Raw genomic sequence first — 19,649 nt, forward strand, 5'->3', positions numbered from 1 at the left:
CTCTAGAAATTGCTTCGTCCCGTTACAAGTAAACAAAAATACAGTCATTAAAAGTTTTTAAATCAATTAGAATTATAATTGACACTCTTATGTAGAGCCTATCGCATTTTCAACTGGAGTAAATATTCCTTCAATAATTCCAGAAAAATAATTAATGAATAAAAATATATCTGTAAATGATTAAATATTAATTACAATTTTATTTTAACATAAAAGTTTACGTCAGAAGTAAATTAAAAACTTTTATTTTTAAAAATAAATAAAATACATACACGTTGCCACCTAGCGGGCAAGAGCGGGTTAATAGTGTCACCTTTCTTCCCGTTCTAGGTCATGTGGTCTTAGCATAAGAATGACGTAACCGAGACCGAGAAATACGATTAGCTAAGAATAATGTGTGCTTTACGCAAGAGCCAGTAACGTTTATCGTAAGAAAAGAGTTGGATTCGTCCTTTTGGAAAAAAGCTTCTTTTGGTTAAAGTCGGCTGCTCTTTTCAACATGTCTTTAGCTGCGAAGAACGTATTTTATTCGGCGAATTTCCTCAGAAGCTGTCAATATGTCCTATCAAATGCCACAATACGATCTAGGTATCGATATTAATAGAATTCATTTCATTTCTAATATCTTATCTTATTTAATTAATTTAAATATTTTTCTCATTTAAAGAAACGTATACAAAAATACTGGTATTAAATTAAATCAAAGTTAATAAATAAATTAATAATAGGTGGTAATATTCTACACGTCTAATGAAATAGTTATATATTTATAGTAAAATATAACAACAATAATAGTAATAATTAATCTGGTAAAATATACATATACATTATATATATATATATATATAACATAATACATACATACATGGCCATCAGGAGCTTGTATAGTAGAGTGGGTCTCTTTTGCTTTTTATTTTTAACAAATGAAATGTGCAGAATATTTCTTTATTAATAAAAACTAGTCTTGAAGACTATTTTTTTTATTAGTAAAAGTAACATTAATTTATAGGGGTAGTAACTGTTTCCGTAGCAATTCCCCGGCTTTTCCATCTCGTATATTCGCACACATACGTACACACTGTGTTTGTGTATGTTTGTACACATTACTATGAATTATTTAAGATTAGTTTAGGTAGTGTGTACCACGTTCTATTGATTACATCTAACTTTCAATTTACACAATAGCTTGGCTCCTTGTTTTATGTAAATCATAACTCTAAAGAATCTTTACTTCCAGTGACAAAACTTTAATAATCGTCAAACGAATGCTTTCGACCTTATCCGAGGTCTGCTTCGGGTTATAGAACAGTTCCAAAACCAGAAGATTAGTACTGGTGATTAAGTTAGAAGATATATAACTTTCACCTGCTGTTATAAAAAATCTTATAATTAAATAAGTAGAATAAAATATAACAGTTTATCTTTATGTAAATTTATAATCTACAAAAAATTTTTGAATGATTTTAAATTAAATTTATTGGTGATTAAAAAAAAATAGTTTTAATAATTTTTAATTGTGCTTTATTTTAATTTGGAATTTAAACAATTTTCACAATTAGTCAAATTTTAAAAACTGTATATTTTTTAATTCAACTTAAAAAAAATATATACAATAATTTTCAAATATACATATGTATAGTATTAGTATATTCTTTAGGATTATACTAATGTACTCCAGAATAATTTATAACTTTTATAGCCTAAGAATCTTTAACATTAAATATTAAGTACTAGTAGATAAATTTTTATTATGATAAAAATCTCAAGTGTATCTGATTTTAAATTTATGTAAGATTCTTAAAGCATAAAAGAAAATAGAATAATTTCTTCAAATGTAAAAGCACTAATGATTATAGAACATGTTCATTTAACTCTGTACTAATGAGCTATGTGAAAAATTTTGTCTTCAGACAGAATTAAACAAAGAATTATTAAAAAACAATCTTTGAACATGCTGCATATAATCCATGAGCTTAGATTGGATTATAAATTGAATTAAATAAGTTTCAAAGTAGAAAACTTATTATTTGATATTAAAATTTTAAAAAAGCTAAGAATTAGCAAAATAACTTTCATATTTTATATATTTATATATAAATTATAAGTCTTGCACCATAATAAAAAAAAACTGAAAATTATGAAATTTGACCTGTGACACTACAAATGTATTTCGGAAATCAATATTTCAAGTTGCACAGGATTTAAACTAACGTTTCATGCAGAAAGACATTGCAGAATTTTATTAATAGTCTGCATAAATTTACATTGAATCTGATGAAATTTTGGTTTCAATGCTTCTTAATTTTTAATTTCTTATTTTATACTTTATTTCTGTACTTATAAGAATGTGGTCTTATAGATGGAATAAAATCAGCACTATATTTTGCACTAAAATGCTCACTATTTTTAAAAAACTTATAATATCTGAAACTCTTATTTTTTAACAAGGTTCACCACAGAGATATCACTGGATAGTTACTATATCAGCATATTTACATTTAATTTACCTTAGCTTGTAAGAGTATTGCATTGTAAGCTAGCACACATAGCATCATGCTCAAGTAAAACAGGATGTGCATTTTAAAAATGCAATTTCACATAAGAGTATTCCATTATTTGTACAGAAATACTAAGTGTCTTGTAGAAGCCTTAAAGCCTACATTTCTGTAACATGCCAACAAGTCATATATTTATTGAAATGAAACATTTCTTGAGAACCAGATATACCATCATTATATCAAACATTCTTTTAGAAAATAACAATTATAAACTGTATCATATGAGAAACACTTTTTGACAAAATGTTTTAAAAGCATTCTTCACTCAAATAAGCTTGTATGATACATTATTTGTTAGTGGAGTGTTATCTGATGATACAATTGGATCTCAAAAAATGCTTTATTCCAATAAATATATGACTTCTGTAATTTAATATGCTTTTCATCCTGTTTATAATTATATAACCAATAAGCTGATTTTCTGTAACTAATCAGCTATTAGAAAATATTTTTTCCTGTCTACTGTTTGTTTTTTTATAATTATCTAAAAATGCTATACCAAGAAGAAAATACAGGTATACCTCGAGTTACGTCGTTCCCGATTATACGTCGTTTGTCAAAAAAGTATATGGAAAAATAAAAATCAAGTTTAAGTCAGTTTATTTGACTTTAAATCCGTCCGCCACAAACATTGAAGTCATAATATCACTAGAAAAGCATTAAAAGCACATAAAATCATATTAAAATATGTATATTTACAGTAAATGTTAATATAATCATCATAAATCCTAGAGAATGAAACATGAAAACATCTGTGTTTCTGTGTTGTCGTCTTATTTAGCGGTCTTTAAATGCTCATTATTGGTGTTTCCTCCATTATTGGCATTTAGTTATGACATAAGTCAAAACTACGACTTACGTCGTAACTACACAAGTAAATTTGACTTGCGTCATTTTTTGACTTACGTCGCCTCTCCTGGAACCAATTACCAATGTAAGACGAGGTATATCTGTATTTTTATTTAAATTTATAAATATATACTACCTTTTGATATAAGGAAATATTAAACTAATCTTATTTCAAATCTACTCTAGTTTTTATCTATATATAGTCATTTCAATGCACTTGCTTTTAGTAATGAAATTAGCTTGACAAATTATACTTAAAACAGATTAACATATTTGTATATTATGGTTTAGAATTCTATGGAAATTGTTAAATTTTCAAAATGACTAAGAATGAAATTTAATTGATAGTAGTCCCTTTAATATAAAAAGTATTATAGAAAAGCATCTAATACACTTAAATTATAAATAAAGTTCCTCAAAACAAATTTTTTTAAAATTATAAGGTCCAAATTTAGAATTTTTGCTTCTGTCTTTGATAATAAATAAGCAAAACTTCATACAATTTTTCTATTAAAAAGAAATTATAGTATTTATAAACTTAAATTTTGTACAAATAAAACTAGTATCAAGAGTACAATTAGAATGAGTTTAACCTTAAAAATATAAAAACCTTATTATATTAGTAAGAATAAGAAAATTTAAATATATACTGATAATTTTTTTAATCTCAGTCCCTATAGAGCTGAATATAACTGATCAAGTTCTGTTTGAAACATTGATTTAAATATATTGAGAAAGAAGAAAAAATTAAGAGACATACTAATCTTGATATTTGCAGTATTAGGTCTCAAAATTGGAAGTTCTGACTTCATATATCTAATATTGATATATAGACTATAAGATTTATATTTATATAGTATAATCAAAATAGTATCAGATTTTTTGAACTGTAATTCTATAGATCATTCATAATGACTAGATATCATTGTCATCAAGTTAACTTTTTATTTGGAAAATATTTTCAAGATTTCATAGACTTATTAATGTATGCTTTTTATTTAAAATATTATAGCAAAAATAATAAGAGAAATCTATCTTAAGAAACGAAGCAATAACAAATATGTCAACTCTAATAACCTTAAATAGCTTTGCAAAGTATAGTTATCCACAAACGTTTTCGGCCCCTTAGGAGCTCTTCAGGTGGGATCTGAGTAGAGAGTGACCCTACGTTCTAAACTCCCGTTACGGATGCATTCCAACGTGAAATTTATCCGTAACGGGAGTTTAGAACGTAGGGTCACTCTCTACTCAGATCCCACCTGAAGAAGGTCCTAAGGGGCCGAAAACGTTTGTGGATAAGTATACTTTGTGAAACTATTTAAGGTTATTAGAGTTGACATAATAAGAGAAATATTTCTTATATATAAAACCAAAATAAATTTAATATTTAGATATAAGATAAAGAGAATTTTTATTACTAAATGATTAGTTATCCATTTTGTAATTAATCTGCATCATGCTTTAAAAAAAAATAAATATTTTTCAAGTAGAAATCTCTGCCAGAATTATTTTAAATAGTGTATGTAAATATTCAAATACTTAAAATTAAGCCATTTTTAATTTTTATATAGATAGTTTCTAATTTGCAAAACATTAATATAATAATAATAATTAATACTAAATTTTTTATTACTATAACTAAATACAGTAGAGCGTCGATAAGTGGAATGGCCGGAAAGTGGAACGATTTTCAGTCGGACTGTGTCGTGCTGAATCGAATGTTTTTGATACTAAATTTACTTCTAAAGTATAATTTTCATGTTTTTTATATTCTTTAATATATTTATTTTGTTTGTACAAAATGCAGAAATAATTTTTAACGATACGATAGCCTCGATGATTATTATAAAAATTTTCGTTAGGCTTAAAATCGACGAAAATTCAACACGAAGCGACACGCAACGGAGAAAAATTCAACAGGAAGCGATACGCAACGGAGAAAAATTTTTGAACATCGGACAGGTTAATGTATTTTTTCATACAAAGTCGGAAACTGGAACAAATCATTAACTGGAAGGACCCCAGTCCCCAATTGGTTCCACTTATCGACGCTCTACTGTAGTTTAAAAATTAAGGAATATATCCTTTAAAATGCATACTTGAAACCACATATAAACACGTTTTAAAAATTAGTTTTTATTAATCAATTTAACACTCTTACTTTTTAAAATTTATATTTAGAATATTATAGAAAATTGCTATCTAAACTCATGCTTAACTACATCATTATTACTGATGATAAAGGTGTTTGATTTTGTAATATAAATTACATATCAGTAATTGCTTCAGTTTCATAGATTGGAGAGAGTTATTTCAGAAAAAAAAATTTGAAAATTTTAAAAAATAAATCCTGTTCTAAGAATGATTTTTTATAAATTTTCTGTTATGAATTATTTAATTTTTTTTTTACTTTTGTATTTACATTAACCTATTTTCTTATAGTTCGTGGTGGTCACATGTTGAAATGGGTCCTCCTGATCCTATTTTGGGAGTATCGGAGGCTTTCAAAAAAGATACGAATCCAAAAAAAATAAACTTGGGTGTTGGTGCATATAGAGATGACCAAGGAAAACCTTATGTTTTACCTAGTGTTCGGAAGGTATGTATATATGTGTATATATATACATAAATATATTTTACATATTTTTTAATATATATATGTAAGCACATTTTATATTAAAAAAAATACATATATTTGTAGTTTTAAAATAGGAATGTACAATTAAGCTTTTTATATTTCAGGCAGAAGAAAAGATGTTGCAACAAAAATTAGATAAAGAATATACAACAATAGCAGGTATTGCAGAATTCTGTCAAGCAGCTGCTAAATTGGCTTTTGGTGATAATAGTATTGTGATAAAAGAAGGATTGGTAAATATTTCCAGATTACTCGATCATATATTAGTTTTTTCCTTATCAAAATAAAAGTTCAAATTAATTAAAATCCAATATATTGAATATAATGTAATATAATAATTGGACTGATTCAACTCAGAAACTAAATCTTTAATGTTCAGTATGTAATTTGCACAAGAACAGATGTTTTTGGCTAATTGAATCATTTTCCAAATATGGAAAGAAACTATCAAATTCTATAAATTGTTTATGAATTGTATGCACTCCTTAAAGAATTGAGCATATGTAACTCATAACCATAAATTCTAGAATTTGGTAGTCCTTCATGTATTTGGAATCTTGATGGCTGATAGACATTAAAAGTAATTTCTTAAACCTGACATATGAGAAACAACATTTTAAATTTAACATAATAAATGCATACATTTAATGTGTACTGAATATTAATTTTTGTTAAAACTAAAAGTTTAGTTTATTTAAAACAATTTTTATTTGAAAAATACGTTAACTTCTGATATGCAATATATTCTGTAGAGAAGCCCATTTTCTTTTATAGAATGTTTATAATTATAATTAATTTTGAGTTACCAAACACATTTCTAATTTTTAAAAATTAAGATATTGGAATATAAATGTGTACTTTTTTCAATAAAATAATGGAACAAACTGATTTATTACTTGAAAGATGATTAAATATGATATATTATTTGACAACAAATAAAATTGTGTTACTTTTTGATTATTAATGAAAATCATTTTTATATAGGTAAAATGTGTACTTAGTTAATGATTGATAAATAATTTTCATTTCACAGAATGCTACTGCCCAAGGAATATCTGGAACAGGATCATTAACAATTGGTGCATACTTTCTGGTAATTAGCTTATTTTTTTCCCTGTATAATTTACTTTTAATACACAGAACACTATGATATCTGAGCTGACAATTTAAGTGCAATCTGTATAATTTTAAACACATTATTATGCATTATTTTCAATTACAGTATTTTATGTCTTGTCTTTTATTATACTTTATTAAATTTTTAATATTTATAATTATGCAATCAAATATATATAAAACATAAAACAAACATTATTTATACAGGTAAAATTATTGTAAAATGCAACCTGTTTCCCAAAGTTGTCAAGATATGAAATAAAATGTGAAAAATCCCTGCATAGTGTAGGCATATACATCTGTAATAATTTTTCCCAAAACCACCAGAGAGATACATGTATCATGCCTCCAGTTTTCCTTTTCATTTTCTATGCATCACTCTGCACTTTGATCAATATTGTTAGACACTTCTATTTGTTTAATATTTATTTAGTCTAATAGAAATCTAATAGTCATTATTAGTTGAAATGCAGAATATTGAATTTGTACTTTGAAAGTAGATGATTTTCTGCTAATTCCATACACTACATAATGATTTTCCAGAGATTTATTGGGTTGTTTGGAAAGTTCGTAGCGATTTTTAAGAGAAATAAAAGAAATTGTTTTAATACTAAAAATATACTTTTATTCCATTATGTATGCGCCATTGTTTTTAATGACGTGTTGCCATCTATGGGGCAGCTTCATGATACCCTCTTCGTAGAACTTTCCAGTTTTTTCCGCGAAAAACTGATCCACGTGGTTTTTGCAAGCTTCCAAAGTATTAAAGTTTTTATCATGAAGGGAATTTTGTAGAGAACGGAACAAATGGTAGTCCGACGGGGCAAGGTCGGGTGAGTAAGGGGGGTGGGGTAAAACATCCCAGCCTAGTTCCAATAATTTTTGGCGTGTTCGTAAAGACGTGTGAGGTCTGGCATTATCTTGGTGAAACACAATGCCTTTTCTATTGGCCAGTTCCGAACGTTTTTCTTTAATTTCCATGTTCAGCTTATCCAATTGGGAACAATACTTATCAGAATCAATTGTTTGATTCTGTGGAAGCAGCTCGTAGTACAGGATTCCTTTCCAATCCCACCAGACAGTGAGCATGACCTTCTTTGGATGAAGACCGGCCTTTGGAGTTTTTAATGGTGATTCATTTTTTTTACCTCACGATCGTTTTCGGCTGATGTTGTTATAAATGATCCACTTTTCATCACCTGTCACTAAACGCTTCAGAAAAGGGTCATTTTCATTTCGTCTTTCAAGAGAATCACAAATGGAGATGCGATCCAGTAAGTTTTTTTCCGTTAAGTTGTGAGGTATCCAAATGTCATAAATGATTCACGTATCCGAGCTTCTTTAGATGTTGAAATACAGTACTGTTTGATGACTTCACTATGTCTGCAATCTCTCGAGTTGTGTAATGAGGGTTTTCATCCAATAATGCTTTGATTTGGTCCTCTTCAATAACAGGAGGTCTTCCTGAGCGAGGAGCATCTTCAAGGCTGAAATTACCCGTTTTAAGTTTTGCAAACCACTTTCAAACAGTTGATTCTGATACAGCACTCCCACCATAAACATCACATATCTTTTTTGCTGTTTGTACAGCATTTTTGCCTTTACGAAAAAAGAAAAGAAACAAGTGTCGATAATGCACGTTGTTCGCATCCATTTTTGCAATGAGCCAAATTAAACACTATTTGAATAATCTTAACGGTTTTTTTGTAACGGACGCGTCTTAAGGTCATTTATCGTAATATTCATTGGTTTGTACAAGTCTAATCATTTTTGCGTCAATCGGTGTCTCAACTGTCGGCTATCAAAAATCGCTACGAACTTTCCGAACAACCCAATATTTAGAAGCTGACTGTGAATTTTGTTATATTTTAGTTAGATCCTATTCTCTGTAGATAAGTGATTTGATAAATATTTTTTAATATTAAACTATACATGCTGTGTTTTCAAAGTCATTTTCAAGGTTCAAGTTATGTAAAATTATTTGAGGTACATAAAAATCAATCATCTATTTACCAGTATATTAGTAAACAATGCCAAAACAGAAAAATTAGTTTAAATGAATTTTTTATCTTTAAGTGTGTAATGTTTATGATCTATTAAACTATTTACACAGTTTTGGTGTTGTTTACTGATATACTGATTTTGAGTTCTAACAACTTTTAATAAACATGCAGATTATACACTACCACAGGTTATCAGCACAAAAATACAGAGAAAAAAGATGTCACTTTTTAATTTAAACAATATATCTAACAAAGGACAGCATGACATTGGGGTCACCAATTTTGATCAAACTCAGTGAGGTAATAGTGAATCCCTAATGACTGATATGTACCAAGCAGTAAGGCACAATACTCAAAATTACAAGAGAAAGTTAAAATTGAAAATTGCAAATCACTTAGAAATTCTTACTTTTGTTATTTGTAGAATGGCCAGTGGCTAGGTGGGTGTGTGCCAGTTTTGTAATTGTGAGGTTCATGTTTTGAATCTCGGTGGTATCACTGTTTTGTTTTTAATACAAAACTATAATTTTTAATTTATTTTTACAAAACTACAAATGTACAATAAACAGGGTAATAAAACAATAAAATCCATCTGTTTCAAGTAACAATTCAATAATAATGAAAAGATGACTTCAGTATCTTGTGCTAATATTGATAGCATAGAAATTTGTTCTAGAGAAGAATCACTGCATGACAATATCACAAAATTTACATATTGTGAAAGCATTCTTAAAACTCATTGCAGCCAAAGGTTCTTTGACAATTTCAGAAATTGCAAAGGCAGTAGAAAAAAAACCATTAAATGCTGAGGTATTTTCCAATCTGATATGGTACAAATGATTCTTCTCCAAATTAGATGATGACAGAGAAGTGTTTTTAAACATTAATCAAGTTTGTTTTTCCAGTGGCATATGTAAATCATCATCTTATTGTACTGTCCTTGAATATTCAAAAATAACTTTTAAATAAATACAATAAATTTAAAAATACCAAAAATAAACTAAAAATTATAGTTTTGTATTTAAAAAAAAAAAAATGCATTGATATCACCAAGATTTGAAACACAAACCTCACAATTACGAAACTGGTACACCTCTACCAAGTCACTGGCCACTCTACAAATGACAGAAATTCTAAAAGTTTTAAGTGATTTGCAACTTTTAACCTCCAGTTTTCTCCTTTAACTCGCATCTTAGGGTGCAGATACAGGGTTTTTTTTTTTTTTTGAATTTCTCAAAAATAAATAACAGTTGAACAGCAGGTTTTGTAGTATTCCTCAACTGAAATGTTCTGAAGTGATTCCTACAGTGGTTTTCAAGTTTGACCCTTTTTTTCAGAGATATTGTATGAAAAACAATACCTTAGTATCACCTACAGTAAATTCTCATGCTGCAATAAAATAAGAATGTAGAATATGTAGCATTGTGGTAAAGGCTTAATATTCTATCTTTTCCTCCTGGTTTCAATGACCAGACCAATCCCAATTCATTTCAAATAAGTCATTGCAGTTTTTTTGACAACCAGTTTTCTCGCTTTGGCATCATCACCCTGCTGCTTGTCTTGCAATCAAGCATGATAAGAAATTTAATACTTTCAATTTGGCAACAATTAAAATTTATGATGTTCATTATGTAGCAATACCATTTAGTAATTGTGACCCAAACATTTGGTAATTTTATATTTTTTAAATCATTAAAAAGTAAAATTATAGAATTCATTACTGGCAATACTAGTTGTTAAATCTGAAAGAAAACAATTTGTTAGTCAATTTGACCCACTACTAACAGAGAATGGAAAAGAAAGAAACAATTGATTAGCAGTTTTGTTGACCTTCACAGTGGGGACTGGCAGAGCCAATTACTTTCCCATTAGAAAATAAAGCTTTACTATCCTGAAGTTGAAAAATAATACAGTCCTGTTAACAAATCTGATGTAAATAAGTGAAAATTGAAATTATTTATAGTGAGTTGATATTTGATAAGTTTAATTTTTTGCATTTACAGATCAAATTACAGAAAATAAATAAAAATCTCATTTTTTAAGTTTAGAAGTATTTTACACTGTTAGATAGTAGAGAAAATGTATAAATTGAAGATATGATCAAAGTCAAGCATATATATCAGTAGAAATATAAAAATTGCATTAATTTGCTTTATGTATTCTGTGGATACAATGCGCCAAGTGAGCTCTTAAAACTTGACTCGCCTAAAGGAGAGTTAATTTTGATTATTGCACCTTACTGCTTGGCACATGTCATTGAGGATTCACTATAACCTCAATGTCATACTGTCTGTTCCTTCAAATTTTAAAATAAAGAAAAGTAATTATGAGACATTTTAAGTATATCTATTATACTAAATTATTAAATTGGTACAGAAATAAAATTTTGCATAAAATTATATAATTTAATGTTTTTACATAAAATAAAATTTGTTTATTTTTATAGAGAGATTTTTTCAAAGGAAACAAAGAAATTTATATGCCAACTCCTACTTGGGGTAATCACATTCCATTGTTCAAGTAAGTCAATATATTTAATGATGATAATTGTAATAGCAATAATAAGTGTAAATTGTAATCATGAATATAATAAATCTTGTTACATCACAACTGATAAATATATTATATAAATATCTACAAATTATTTTTTAAAAAGTCAATTCCGATAGAATAAAAACATTTATAATGATAAGGGTATTCTACAACAGTTCATTGTAATATTTTAAAATAATTATTCTGTTCAAAAAATAACATGCACTTATGTTTTAATATGAAATTACAGTAGAGCATCGATTATCCAACTTAATTGGGGACTGGGGTTGGTCGGATAACTGAAAAGTCGGGTAACCAAAAAGTATGAAAAAATAATTATTAGTATAGTGTATTATGCCTGGTTTAAATACTGGCCTCCCTTTCATGGTCGAGTTAAAACATGCAAAAATTTAACAAAAATAATATTAAAGTAGCCAAGACATAACCAAATATTGTAGCACCAAATCACTAGCGGACATTTGAATTTGCCGACTAGAACACGGTCGGTTAATCGGGGGTCAGATAATCGATGCTCTACTGTATAAGCAGCATCATTTTGGTGTTTCTTTATTGTTGAATATTTTAAACTTCTTAATCACGAACGTTTTTGAACTTTTTTAAGTTAAAATTTTGCAAAGCTTCACAAGGTTAATGTAGGCTTTTTTAAAAAGAGATATATTTTTAAAAAAGCTTTTTAGATTTTACTTATAATTAGATAGATAGTTCACTTACATGAATTAAAGATTTTCTCATTAAAATAATAATTTTATTTAAATTTTTAGACGTGCAGGATTTGCTGTAAAACAATACAGGTATTATGATCCAAAAACTTGTGGCTTTGATTTCAATGGAGCACTACAAGATATAGCTGTAAGTTTGTATTTTTGCACAAAATTGTAATAATAAAAATCACAAAAATTTTTTATTTTTAACAAGTTTAATAACATTCCATCCAGATTTTTATGTTGTTGATAAAAGTTGACATTGCTTGCACTTGTTTGTCCTGATTTTAATTTAAAAATGTTTATTCCAGAAAATACCTGAACAATCAGTTATACTATTGCATGCTTGTGCACATAATCCAACTGGAGTTGATCCTAAGGTAATATTTGGATAGTTTTGTTAACTTTTTAAAATAATTCATTATATTATTTTGTTTTTAGCCAGAACAATGGAAAGAAATTTCTAAAATTATAAAAGTGAGTGCTTATTTTAAGATTTAATGTTATTTTACATAATTTTAATTAAACTGAAACTAATAAAAATTTTTCCTTTTAAGAATCGCAATTTATTTCCATTCATTGATATGGCCTACCAAGGTTTTGCATCTGGTGATTGCGATCATGATGCCATGGCCCTTCGTCAGTTTGTAGACGATGGCCACCAGTTGGCTTTAGCCCAGTCATTTGCTAAAAATATGGGATTATACGGTAAATAAACAATTCAGATTATTATTAATTGTTAATAATAATAATCTGTGCCAAAAAAAGAAATCTAACTCATAACTTGAAATATTTATTATTACAGGTGAAAGAGTAGGAGCTTTCAGCATGGTTTGTGAAAATAAAGACGAGGCTCAACGTGTGATGTCACAAATGAAAATCATCATTCGGCCCACCTATTCAAATCCTCCCATCCACGGTGCAAGAATTGCAGCCATGGTACTTAACGATCCAGATTTAAGGAGAGAATGGTTAAAAGATGTAAAAGGGATGGCAGACCGCATAATTGGCATGAGGCAGAAATTGAGAGACGGACTGAAGCGAGAGGGATCCACTCGTGATTGGCAGCACATTACTGATCAAATTGGAATGTTTTGTTATACAGGAATGAATCAAGAACAGGTTTGAATGTTTTTAAATAAGCCTATCAAAATGTTCAAAAGAATAAGAGTTCATTACTAAAACTTTCCATTTTCAGGTTGAACGTCTTATTAAAGATTTTAGTGTTTATCTAACAAAAGATGGACGTATATCTGTAGCCGGAGTATCCTCCAATAATGTAGACTATTTAGCTCATGCCATGCATCAAGTTACAAAATAGTAATAAAATGTTTTAAAAAGAAGTTTTCCCGACATTAGTAATAAAATAATGGAAATTAATATATTGAAAAATATGATTAAACAAGTTATAATGTTTGCAAATATAGAAGAGCATTTGTTTGTTGAAAGTAAACTATTTTGTAGACATTTATATTAATAAAATCATGTTTTATCATTGTTATTTAATGCTTCAGGATAATTATTAATTTTTAAAAATCTTTACTCGTAAATTACATACTATTTTGTATATATATATATTTGCAATTAATTTTTAACTTCATTTTCAAATGTAATTGTTGGATCCGAAAAATTATGGAGTTCTTCATCATACAATTCTTCCGGCAGAGGTTCTTCGGCATCGTCCGGAAAGTAAGTCGGAAAGGGAGGATGGCTTTCTTCGGTGTGATGATAATCTTTTATATTGCTATCAAAAATGTACACAAAAGCGTGGGTAGATCCGGGCACTGCTGGGCCTTGTACCCAAATTACATTATGTACAGTGTTAATCCTCCAAATCTGTAATAATAAAATGAAAAAAAATTTACTTTAACTGATTATTGTAAGGTCAACATATTATATATACAACTAGATGAAGATCAGGCTAAATATCCTCTTATTTAACTTTTTCATGTAAAAAAAGTATATTATCCTAAATTCATATACAAACAAAACTTGACAATATTCATTTACTTCATAAGTGAGTGTTTGTAACCTACTGCAATTACTACATGTAAATTATATTGTTACAATTTACATATAATGGTGCACTTTTTGGCATTTAAACTTAATTTAAATGCCAAGTGCACCATCATCCAAAATTGCTTCAACACTTAGAAAAAGTGTAAAACAAATTAAAGCAAGCTTGCAACAGATTTCAATTCTTGTTAAAGTTTCAAAAACAATAGTTTACAATTATTTGAAACAGATTTTTTGGAGTTTATATATAAAGCAGCCAAACCAAACTTACCTGACAAAAGTTCAAAAGAAAAAATGATTAATCTGGGCGAAGAAATGTGTTTTACACCCAAACAATGGCAAAAAATCATGTTCAGTGACAAAAGTACGTTTTGAGTTGATTTAACCAATAGAGGAAAAGTTTGATACTTGAAATGTAAACAATCTGGATTGTAGGTTTCATGACTCATTAAATTTCTCGCTTCAAGTTATGGTTTGGTGTTCACTCGACTATAATGGATTTGGAATATTTCCTCATCCCAATAATGGAAGATCATTTTCAACAGGATGGAGCTAAATGCAAAAAAATAGTCCTGGAGACTCATCAAACTTGTACCCAATTGCAAGAATCTAACCCAACCAATAGACATTGTTCAAGACTAATATCTGACCAAAAACAAATAAAATCTAATTCATAAGAGATGTAACCAACTATTAGAATAAAATATTCTAAGCTTTCTAAACATGATTTTAAATATGTAAATTCTTTGATCGTCATTCACTTTAAGTAAAAATTATGACTTTTAAGTCCATTTAAAAATGAATTTTTTTTATATAAAGCATATTTTTTTCATGTAGACAAGGCTAAATATTCCTTATTTGATCTATATATATAAAATTACATATCCTGACTGATTGATTCATCATCACCCAGAACAAACTGCTGAGCCTAAAGAGGTGAAATTTGGTACACAGGGTATGTCATGAAAATGCACACTAAGAAGGGATTTTTCTAAATTCCCTCCCGCAGGAGAGGATTAAGTCTTAACCTGAAGAATGGCTTCTACTGTACTATTTTAGATGTGATTTTTTGTTTTTGATAGTAACTTAATTTCCAAATTATTTGCCCGAGCAATGCCAGGCTCATTTGCTAGTTTTTTTCACAATTTTATTTCACCTAGTAGTTGTTATTCAAAAATTGGCACTTAGTGATGAGAGTTAATTATTCTTATTTTTTTGAACTGACTGTATAATGCATTTGTAAAGCTATATTGGCCTCGTTAACATAAAATGTTTGAGTAGAAATGGTTTTTACAGAAAAATAAAATACCCGACATCCCCTTTTGAATGCATTATATATCAGAAAAATCTCCAAAAAAGTCAAATATTTTAGACCACAGAGTAAACATCAAACTCTTTTTCCTCCTAACATCCATAACAGCTAAAGAACTTGGCACAAATTTATATATCATACAAAAATTCTGGAAAGCTTGCATTCTAAAATAATTGTTTAGCTTAAGTGAAAATGTTTTAATGCTGATTTTTTATATAGAGAAATATAATTTTAAACATGAAACTTAATTTAAATTTCTGCCATTTTGTATTCAAAACAGCTTGTTAGATAAATGAATGAAATCTATTTATACAGAGTAAGTCATAAAAAGTTCACCATTTCTTGTGCTGCTCAAATATTCATAAATGACCAAAAATTTGTTAGAAATTCAACAAACACAAAATCCAATAGAAATTCTTAAATTATTTTAACAAAATGTCACCTGTAGTGTGAAAAGTACCTACAATTTAACCATTCTCTATCTCATTTTCTTGTTTCACTTGGTTAACACTGGTGGTCCTCACAGGTTGGCACTTAATCATCCAAAAGATGTCTATTTTTATTTTTTTTTTATTATTCATTTGTTCTCACTGTTTTAAACAGCATTTTCATTTTGTCTATTTTGCTTATTAGCATTATTATATTATTGTCATTTTGTCTAAACACCATTGATTAATATTTTAAAAATCTAATAAAGAATACTTTTAGCATTGTTTTAAAAATTATCTACAGTGCAGTCAAACCTCGGGTATTGAATACCTCACTTTTTGAACAATTTGGTTTACAAATGAAATTTTGAATCCCATATTGCCCTGGTTGCCATACAATAACTTGGTTGTCAAACAAGCTACTTGGAAAGAGACAGGAAGTATATAGAGCTGGCTGACTGTGTTAAAGAAAGTCAACAACAGGACGACCTATTCAGAAGTTAGTGGCACCAACATCACCCATATCATTAGATGTCATGACATGAACCATCAATGATGATGGTGTACAAATAAGATTTCAATGCATATGCGGATAAGATACTACTACCGTTTTTCGGTAAGCATCGCAAATGAATTTAAATCAAATTAATAAATAAAAACCATGTTAATTGACAATTGCATAATATAAATCACATTCACAAATCTGTGTTTAAAGGTGCTTAACTCAAATTAAATAACAAAAATTTATTGATATAATATTATGTATTATAATATTAATATTTTATTAATACTAAATAGCTAGTTAAAATAAAACTAAAAGTAATAAAATAATAATTAAAACTCTGGATTTTACACCATAACTAAAATTAAAATCAAAATTAATTATTTAAAATTTAAATCAAAGTAATTGAAACATAATATTTTGGAAAGTGGATAAAGTAATTGTTCTTTGCCTTGATTAATTTGGTTATATTTCATCCAGGCAGAGTCAACTCTATAGTATTATTATATTGTGTACCTTATTATAAAGTGACAGTTTTGGTTGGCAGTGATGGAAAATTTTGCTTTTAATGTATACTGTACATAAAATGGATATAGATATAGATAATATAATATTGCATTTGTAGGCACTTTTTTTGTACGAAATACAGTAGACCCCCCTATAACACGGTAGATACGTTCTGTGTTCTATGAATCTGTGTTGTACGAGTCACTTAAATACATGAACCAATCACAGCACGGCACGTGTGCAGTTTAGGGGCTATGACTGTTTGAAAGGTTTTCTTCCATAAAATTAATCGATTCTAGATTAATTTGACTCAACATTTCCAAATCACGTATAATTTTTTAGGAATAATCCATATAAACTATGTTATAAACAAAAAATTGTAGGATTACTTATCGAATGTGCACCGTTCGATGACGCCATTGCTTAAGCTTATTTTTGTCGTAGAGCGGCTCATCAAACGGCGGGCGCATATTTCCTGATCAGCAAATTTTTCGCAGAAAAATAACTTAACTATGGCAACATCATTAATAAAAATATAATTTTTATGGTCGTTGAATAATAAATGTTTTTTAGTAGGTCCAGTGCTCGTTTAAACTCAATGGTTTGTACAATATCCACTATTGGTCCAGATTTGACCAATCCTGTCGCGACACAAGTCGGTGATGATGTTTTACCATGCAATCCAAACAATTACAAACCTTACAATTACAATTACAATTACCATTACAAACCCAATCGCAATTTTTTCACCGTGTTATACAAATCTGTCTTATACTAACCCATGTTATGGGGGGTCTACTGTACAGTCAAAATGATTAAAAAAAAAAGACTGTTTTGGGGGTCAGGAACAAATTAATCCAAATATTATATTGTTTTGGTTTGAGAACAAATTGGTTTGCAAACAACTTTTAGGAATGAATTAAGTTCAAAAACTGAGGTTTGACTGTATACGTATTAATTGTAATTATATATAGCTATATAAATTGCAACATAGATATGAGAATGACTTGAAATGTTAGGAGTGGAATACCTGGTTAATATATTGCTGTGGATAAAATAATTGACTAGATTTTTGTTCATGAAGATTCACCAAGAAAATTGGCTAGCAGCAGAAGTGCATTTCAATATACAGGGTGGGCCAACGAAAACGAAACGGCAGAGTGTTCGTGTTCGTCCAAGCAAATCGCTCGGACAGGTCGATTTTATTCTCGAGGGGACATCTTTTGCAATAAAGTTTTTGCGATTCTGAATACAACAGACAACAAAAAATTTTAAAACTCGTTTATTTTGTATTAACTAAACAAACATTTATTTCGAAAAAAATGTTTGTTTAGTTAATATTCAGATTCGCAAAAACTTTATTGCATAAGATGTCCCCTCGAGAATAAAATCGACCTGTCCGAGCGATTTGCTTGGACGAACATGAACACTCTGCCATTTTGTTTTCGTTGGTCCACCCTGTTATATATTGAAATGCACCAATATATAATTATATATATATATATATATATATTATAATTAATTTTGTATTCATGCTCTTCAAAAGTACTTTCAAAATAAAAAACTTTATTATTGGAATAATTTTGGTATTTGTTACTTATTGTCATAAAACAGCTGCCAAACATTACTATTTCCATGTAAATCTGTGTATAGAGTAACTTTTTTAAAACACCTTTAAGACAACACTATGATACAACTTTAAAATATTGAATATTTAGAACAAAGTTTCTTCTTTTACTAGCAAAGTTCATTTGAATTGGTGTGATATGGTACACCAATAATAGACATTTTTCCATGATGTAGTCTTCATGCAATGACTTCTGATTGTTAAGTGTCTTACATTAGCAAACCAAAACATTAACTCTAAAACACATTTCTATTCTAGAAAAGAAATATAATATACAAAAACTGAATAACTATAAGTTGTATTCTTTATGTGAGATACAAGATTATAATAAATTATCTTCCAGAATTTATTTTTATAACAGTAAAATAACACTAAATTTAGTAGATTTTACTTAATAATAAAGTTACAATAATAAATTTGTTGCAATTAATTTACTAGTTTAAATCAAATTAAATCCAATATCTTTCTGCAATCTAATTATTGCTATTTTCATATTATTTTTCCATATTAAAAACATTAAAATACCTTTAATCCGGTTAACGTCCTTCTTTCTTGTCCCATGTGACCAGGTAATTTTTTGCCTCTCATTACTCCCCTCTTACTCTGTTTAAAGCAAAATAATATTTAACAACTACATAATATATTAAAAATATATTGGAACTTTTAAGTTACATTAAAACATTGAAAATTTTATTTACCCCTCCACCTATATAGCCGGGTTTACGATGAAACTTAGTAGATCCGTGCGATGCAGGACCACCTTTAAATCCCCATCTTTTCACAACACCTTGGAAGCCATGACCAATTCTACATTTAAAAATACAATCATTATAAACTAA

The 19,649-nt window shown here is 28.3% G+C and overlaps 2 protein-coding genes across 3 annotated transcripts in view; one reads left to right on the top strand and one right to left on the bottom strand.

Annotated features, from left to right (window-relative positions):
- Positions 1-19,649, bottom strand: part of mRpL3 (mitochondrial ribosomal protein L3) — a 110,897-nt gene that overhangs the window by 76,510 nt on the left and 14,738 nt on the right. Inside the window, exons 7-9 of one of the 2 annotated variants that reach the window (XM_067280848.1) lie at positions 19,509-19,617; positions 19,336-19,413; positions 13,973-14,254 (exon numbers count right to left, since the gene is read on the bottom strand). In XM_067280848.1, the coding sequence (XP_067136949.1) occupies positions 14,003-14,254; positions 19,336-19,413; positions 19,509-19,617 (439 nt within the window). In that variant the 3' untranslated portion in view covers positions 13,973-14,002. Of the gene's footprint in view, positions 1-13,937; positions 14,255-19,335; positions 19,414-19,508; positions 19,618-19,649 lie in introns of those variants that run through there. The other variant, XM_067280847.1, reaches the window with a different exon arrangement.
- On the top strand, positions 381-13,919 carry Got2 (glutamate oxaloacetate transaminase 2). Its single transcript, XM_067280846.1, has 11 exons — positions 381-588; positions 5,850-6,006; positions 6,150-6,278; positions 7,079-7,138; positions 11,611-11,684; positions 12,479-12,566; positions 12,730-12,798; positions 12,860-12,895; positions 12,976-13,126; positions 13,224-13,540; positions 13,617-13,919. The coding sequence occupies exons 1-11, from the start codon at positions 500-502 to the stop codon at positions 13,737-13,739; spliced, it is 1,293 nt and encodes a 430-aa protein (XP_067136947.1). The 5' UTR covers positions 381-499; the 3' UTR covers positions 13,740-13,919.

Source organism: Centruroides vittatus, unplaced genomic scaffold (assembly GCF_030686945.1).
Source record: "Centruroides vittatus isolate TY-2023 unplaced genomic scaffold, ASM3068694v2 contig_898, whole genome shotgun sequence".
Taxonomy (NCBI): Eukaryota; Metazoa; Arthropoda; class Arachnida; order Scorpiones; family Buthidae; genus Centruroides; species Centruroides vittatus.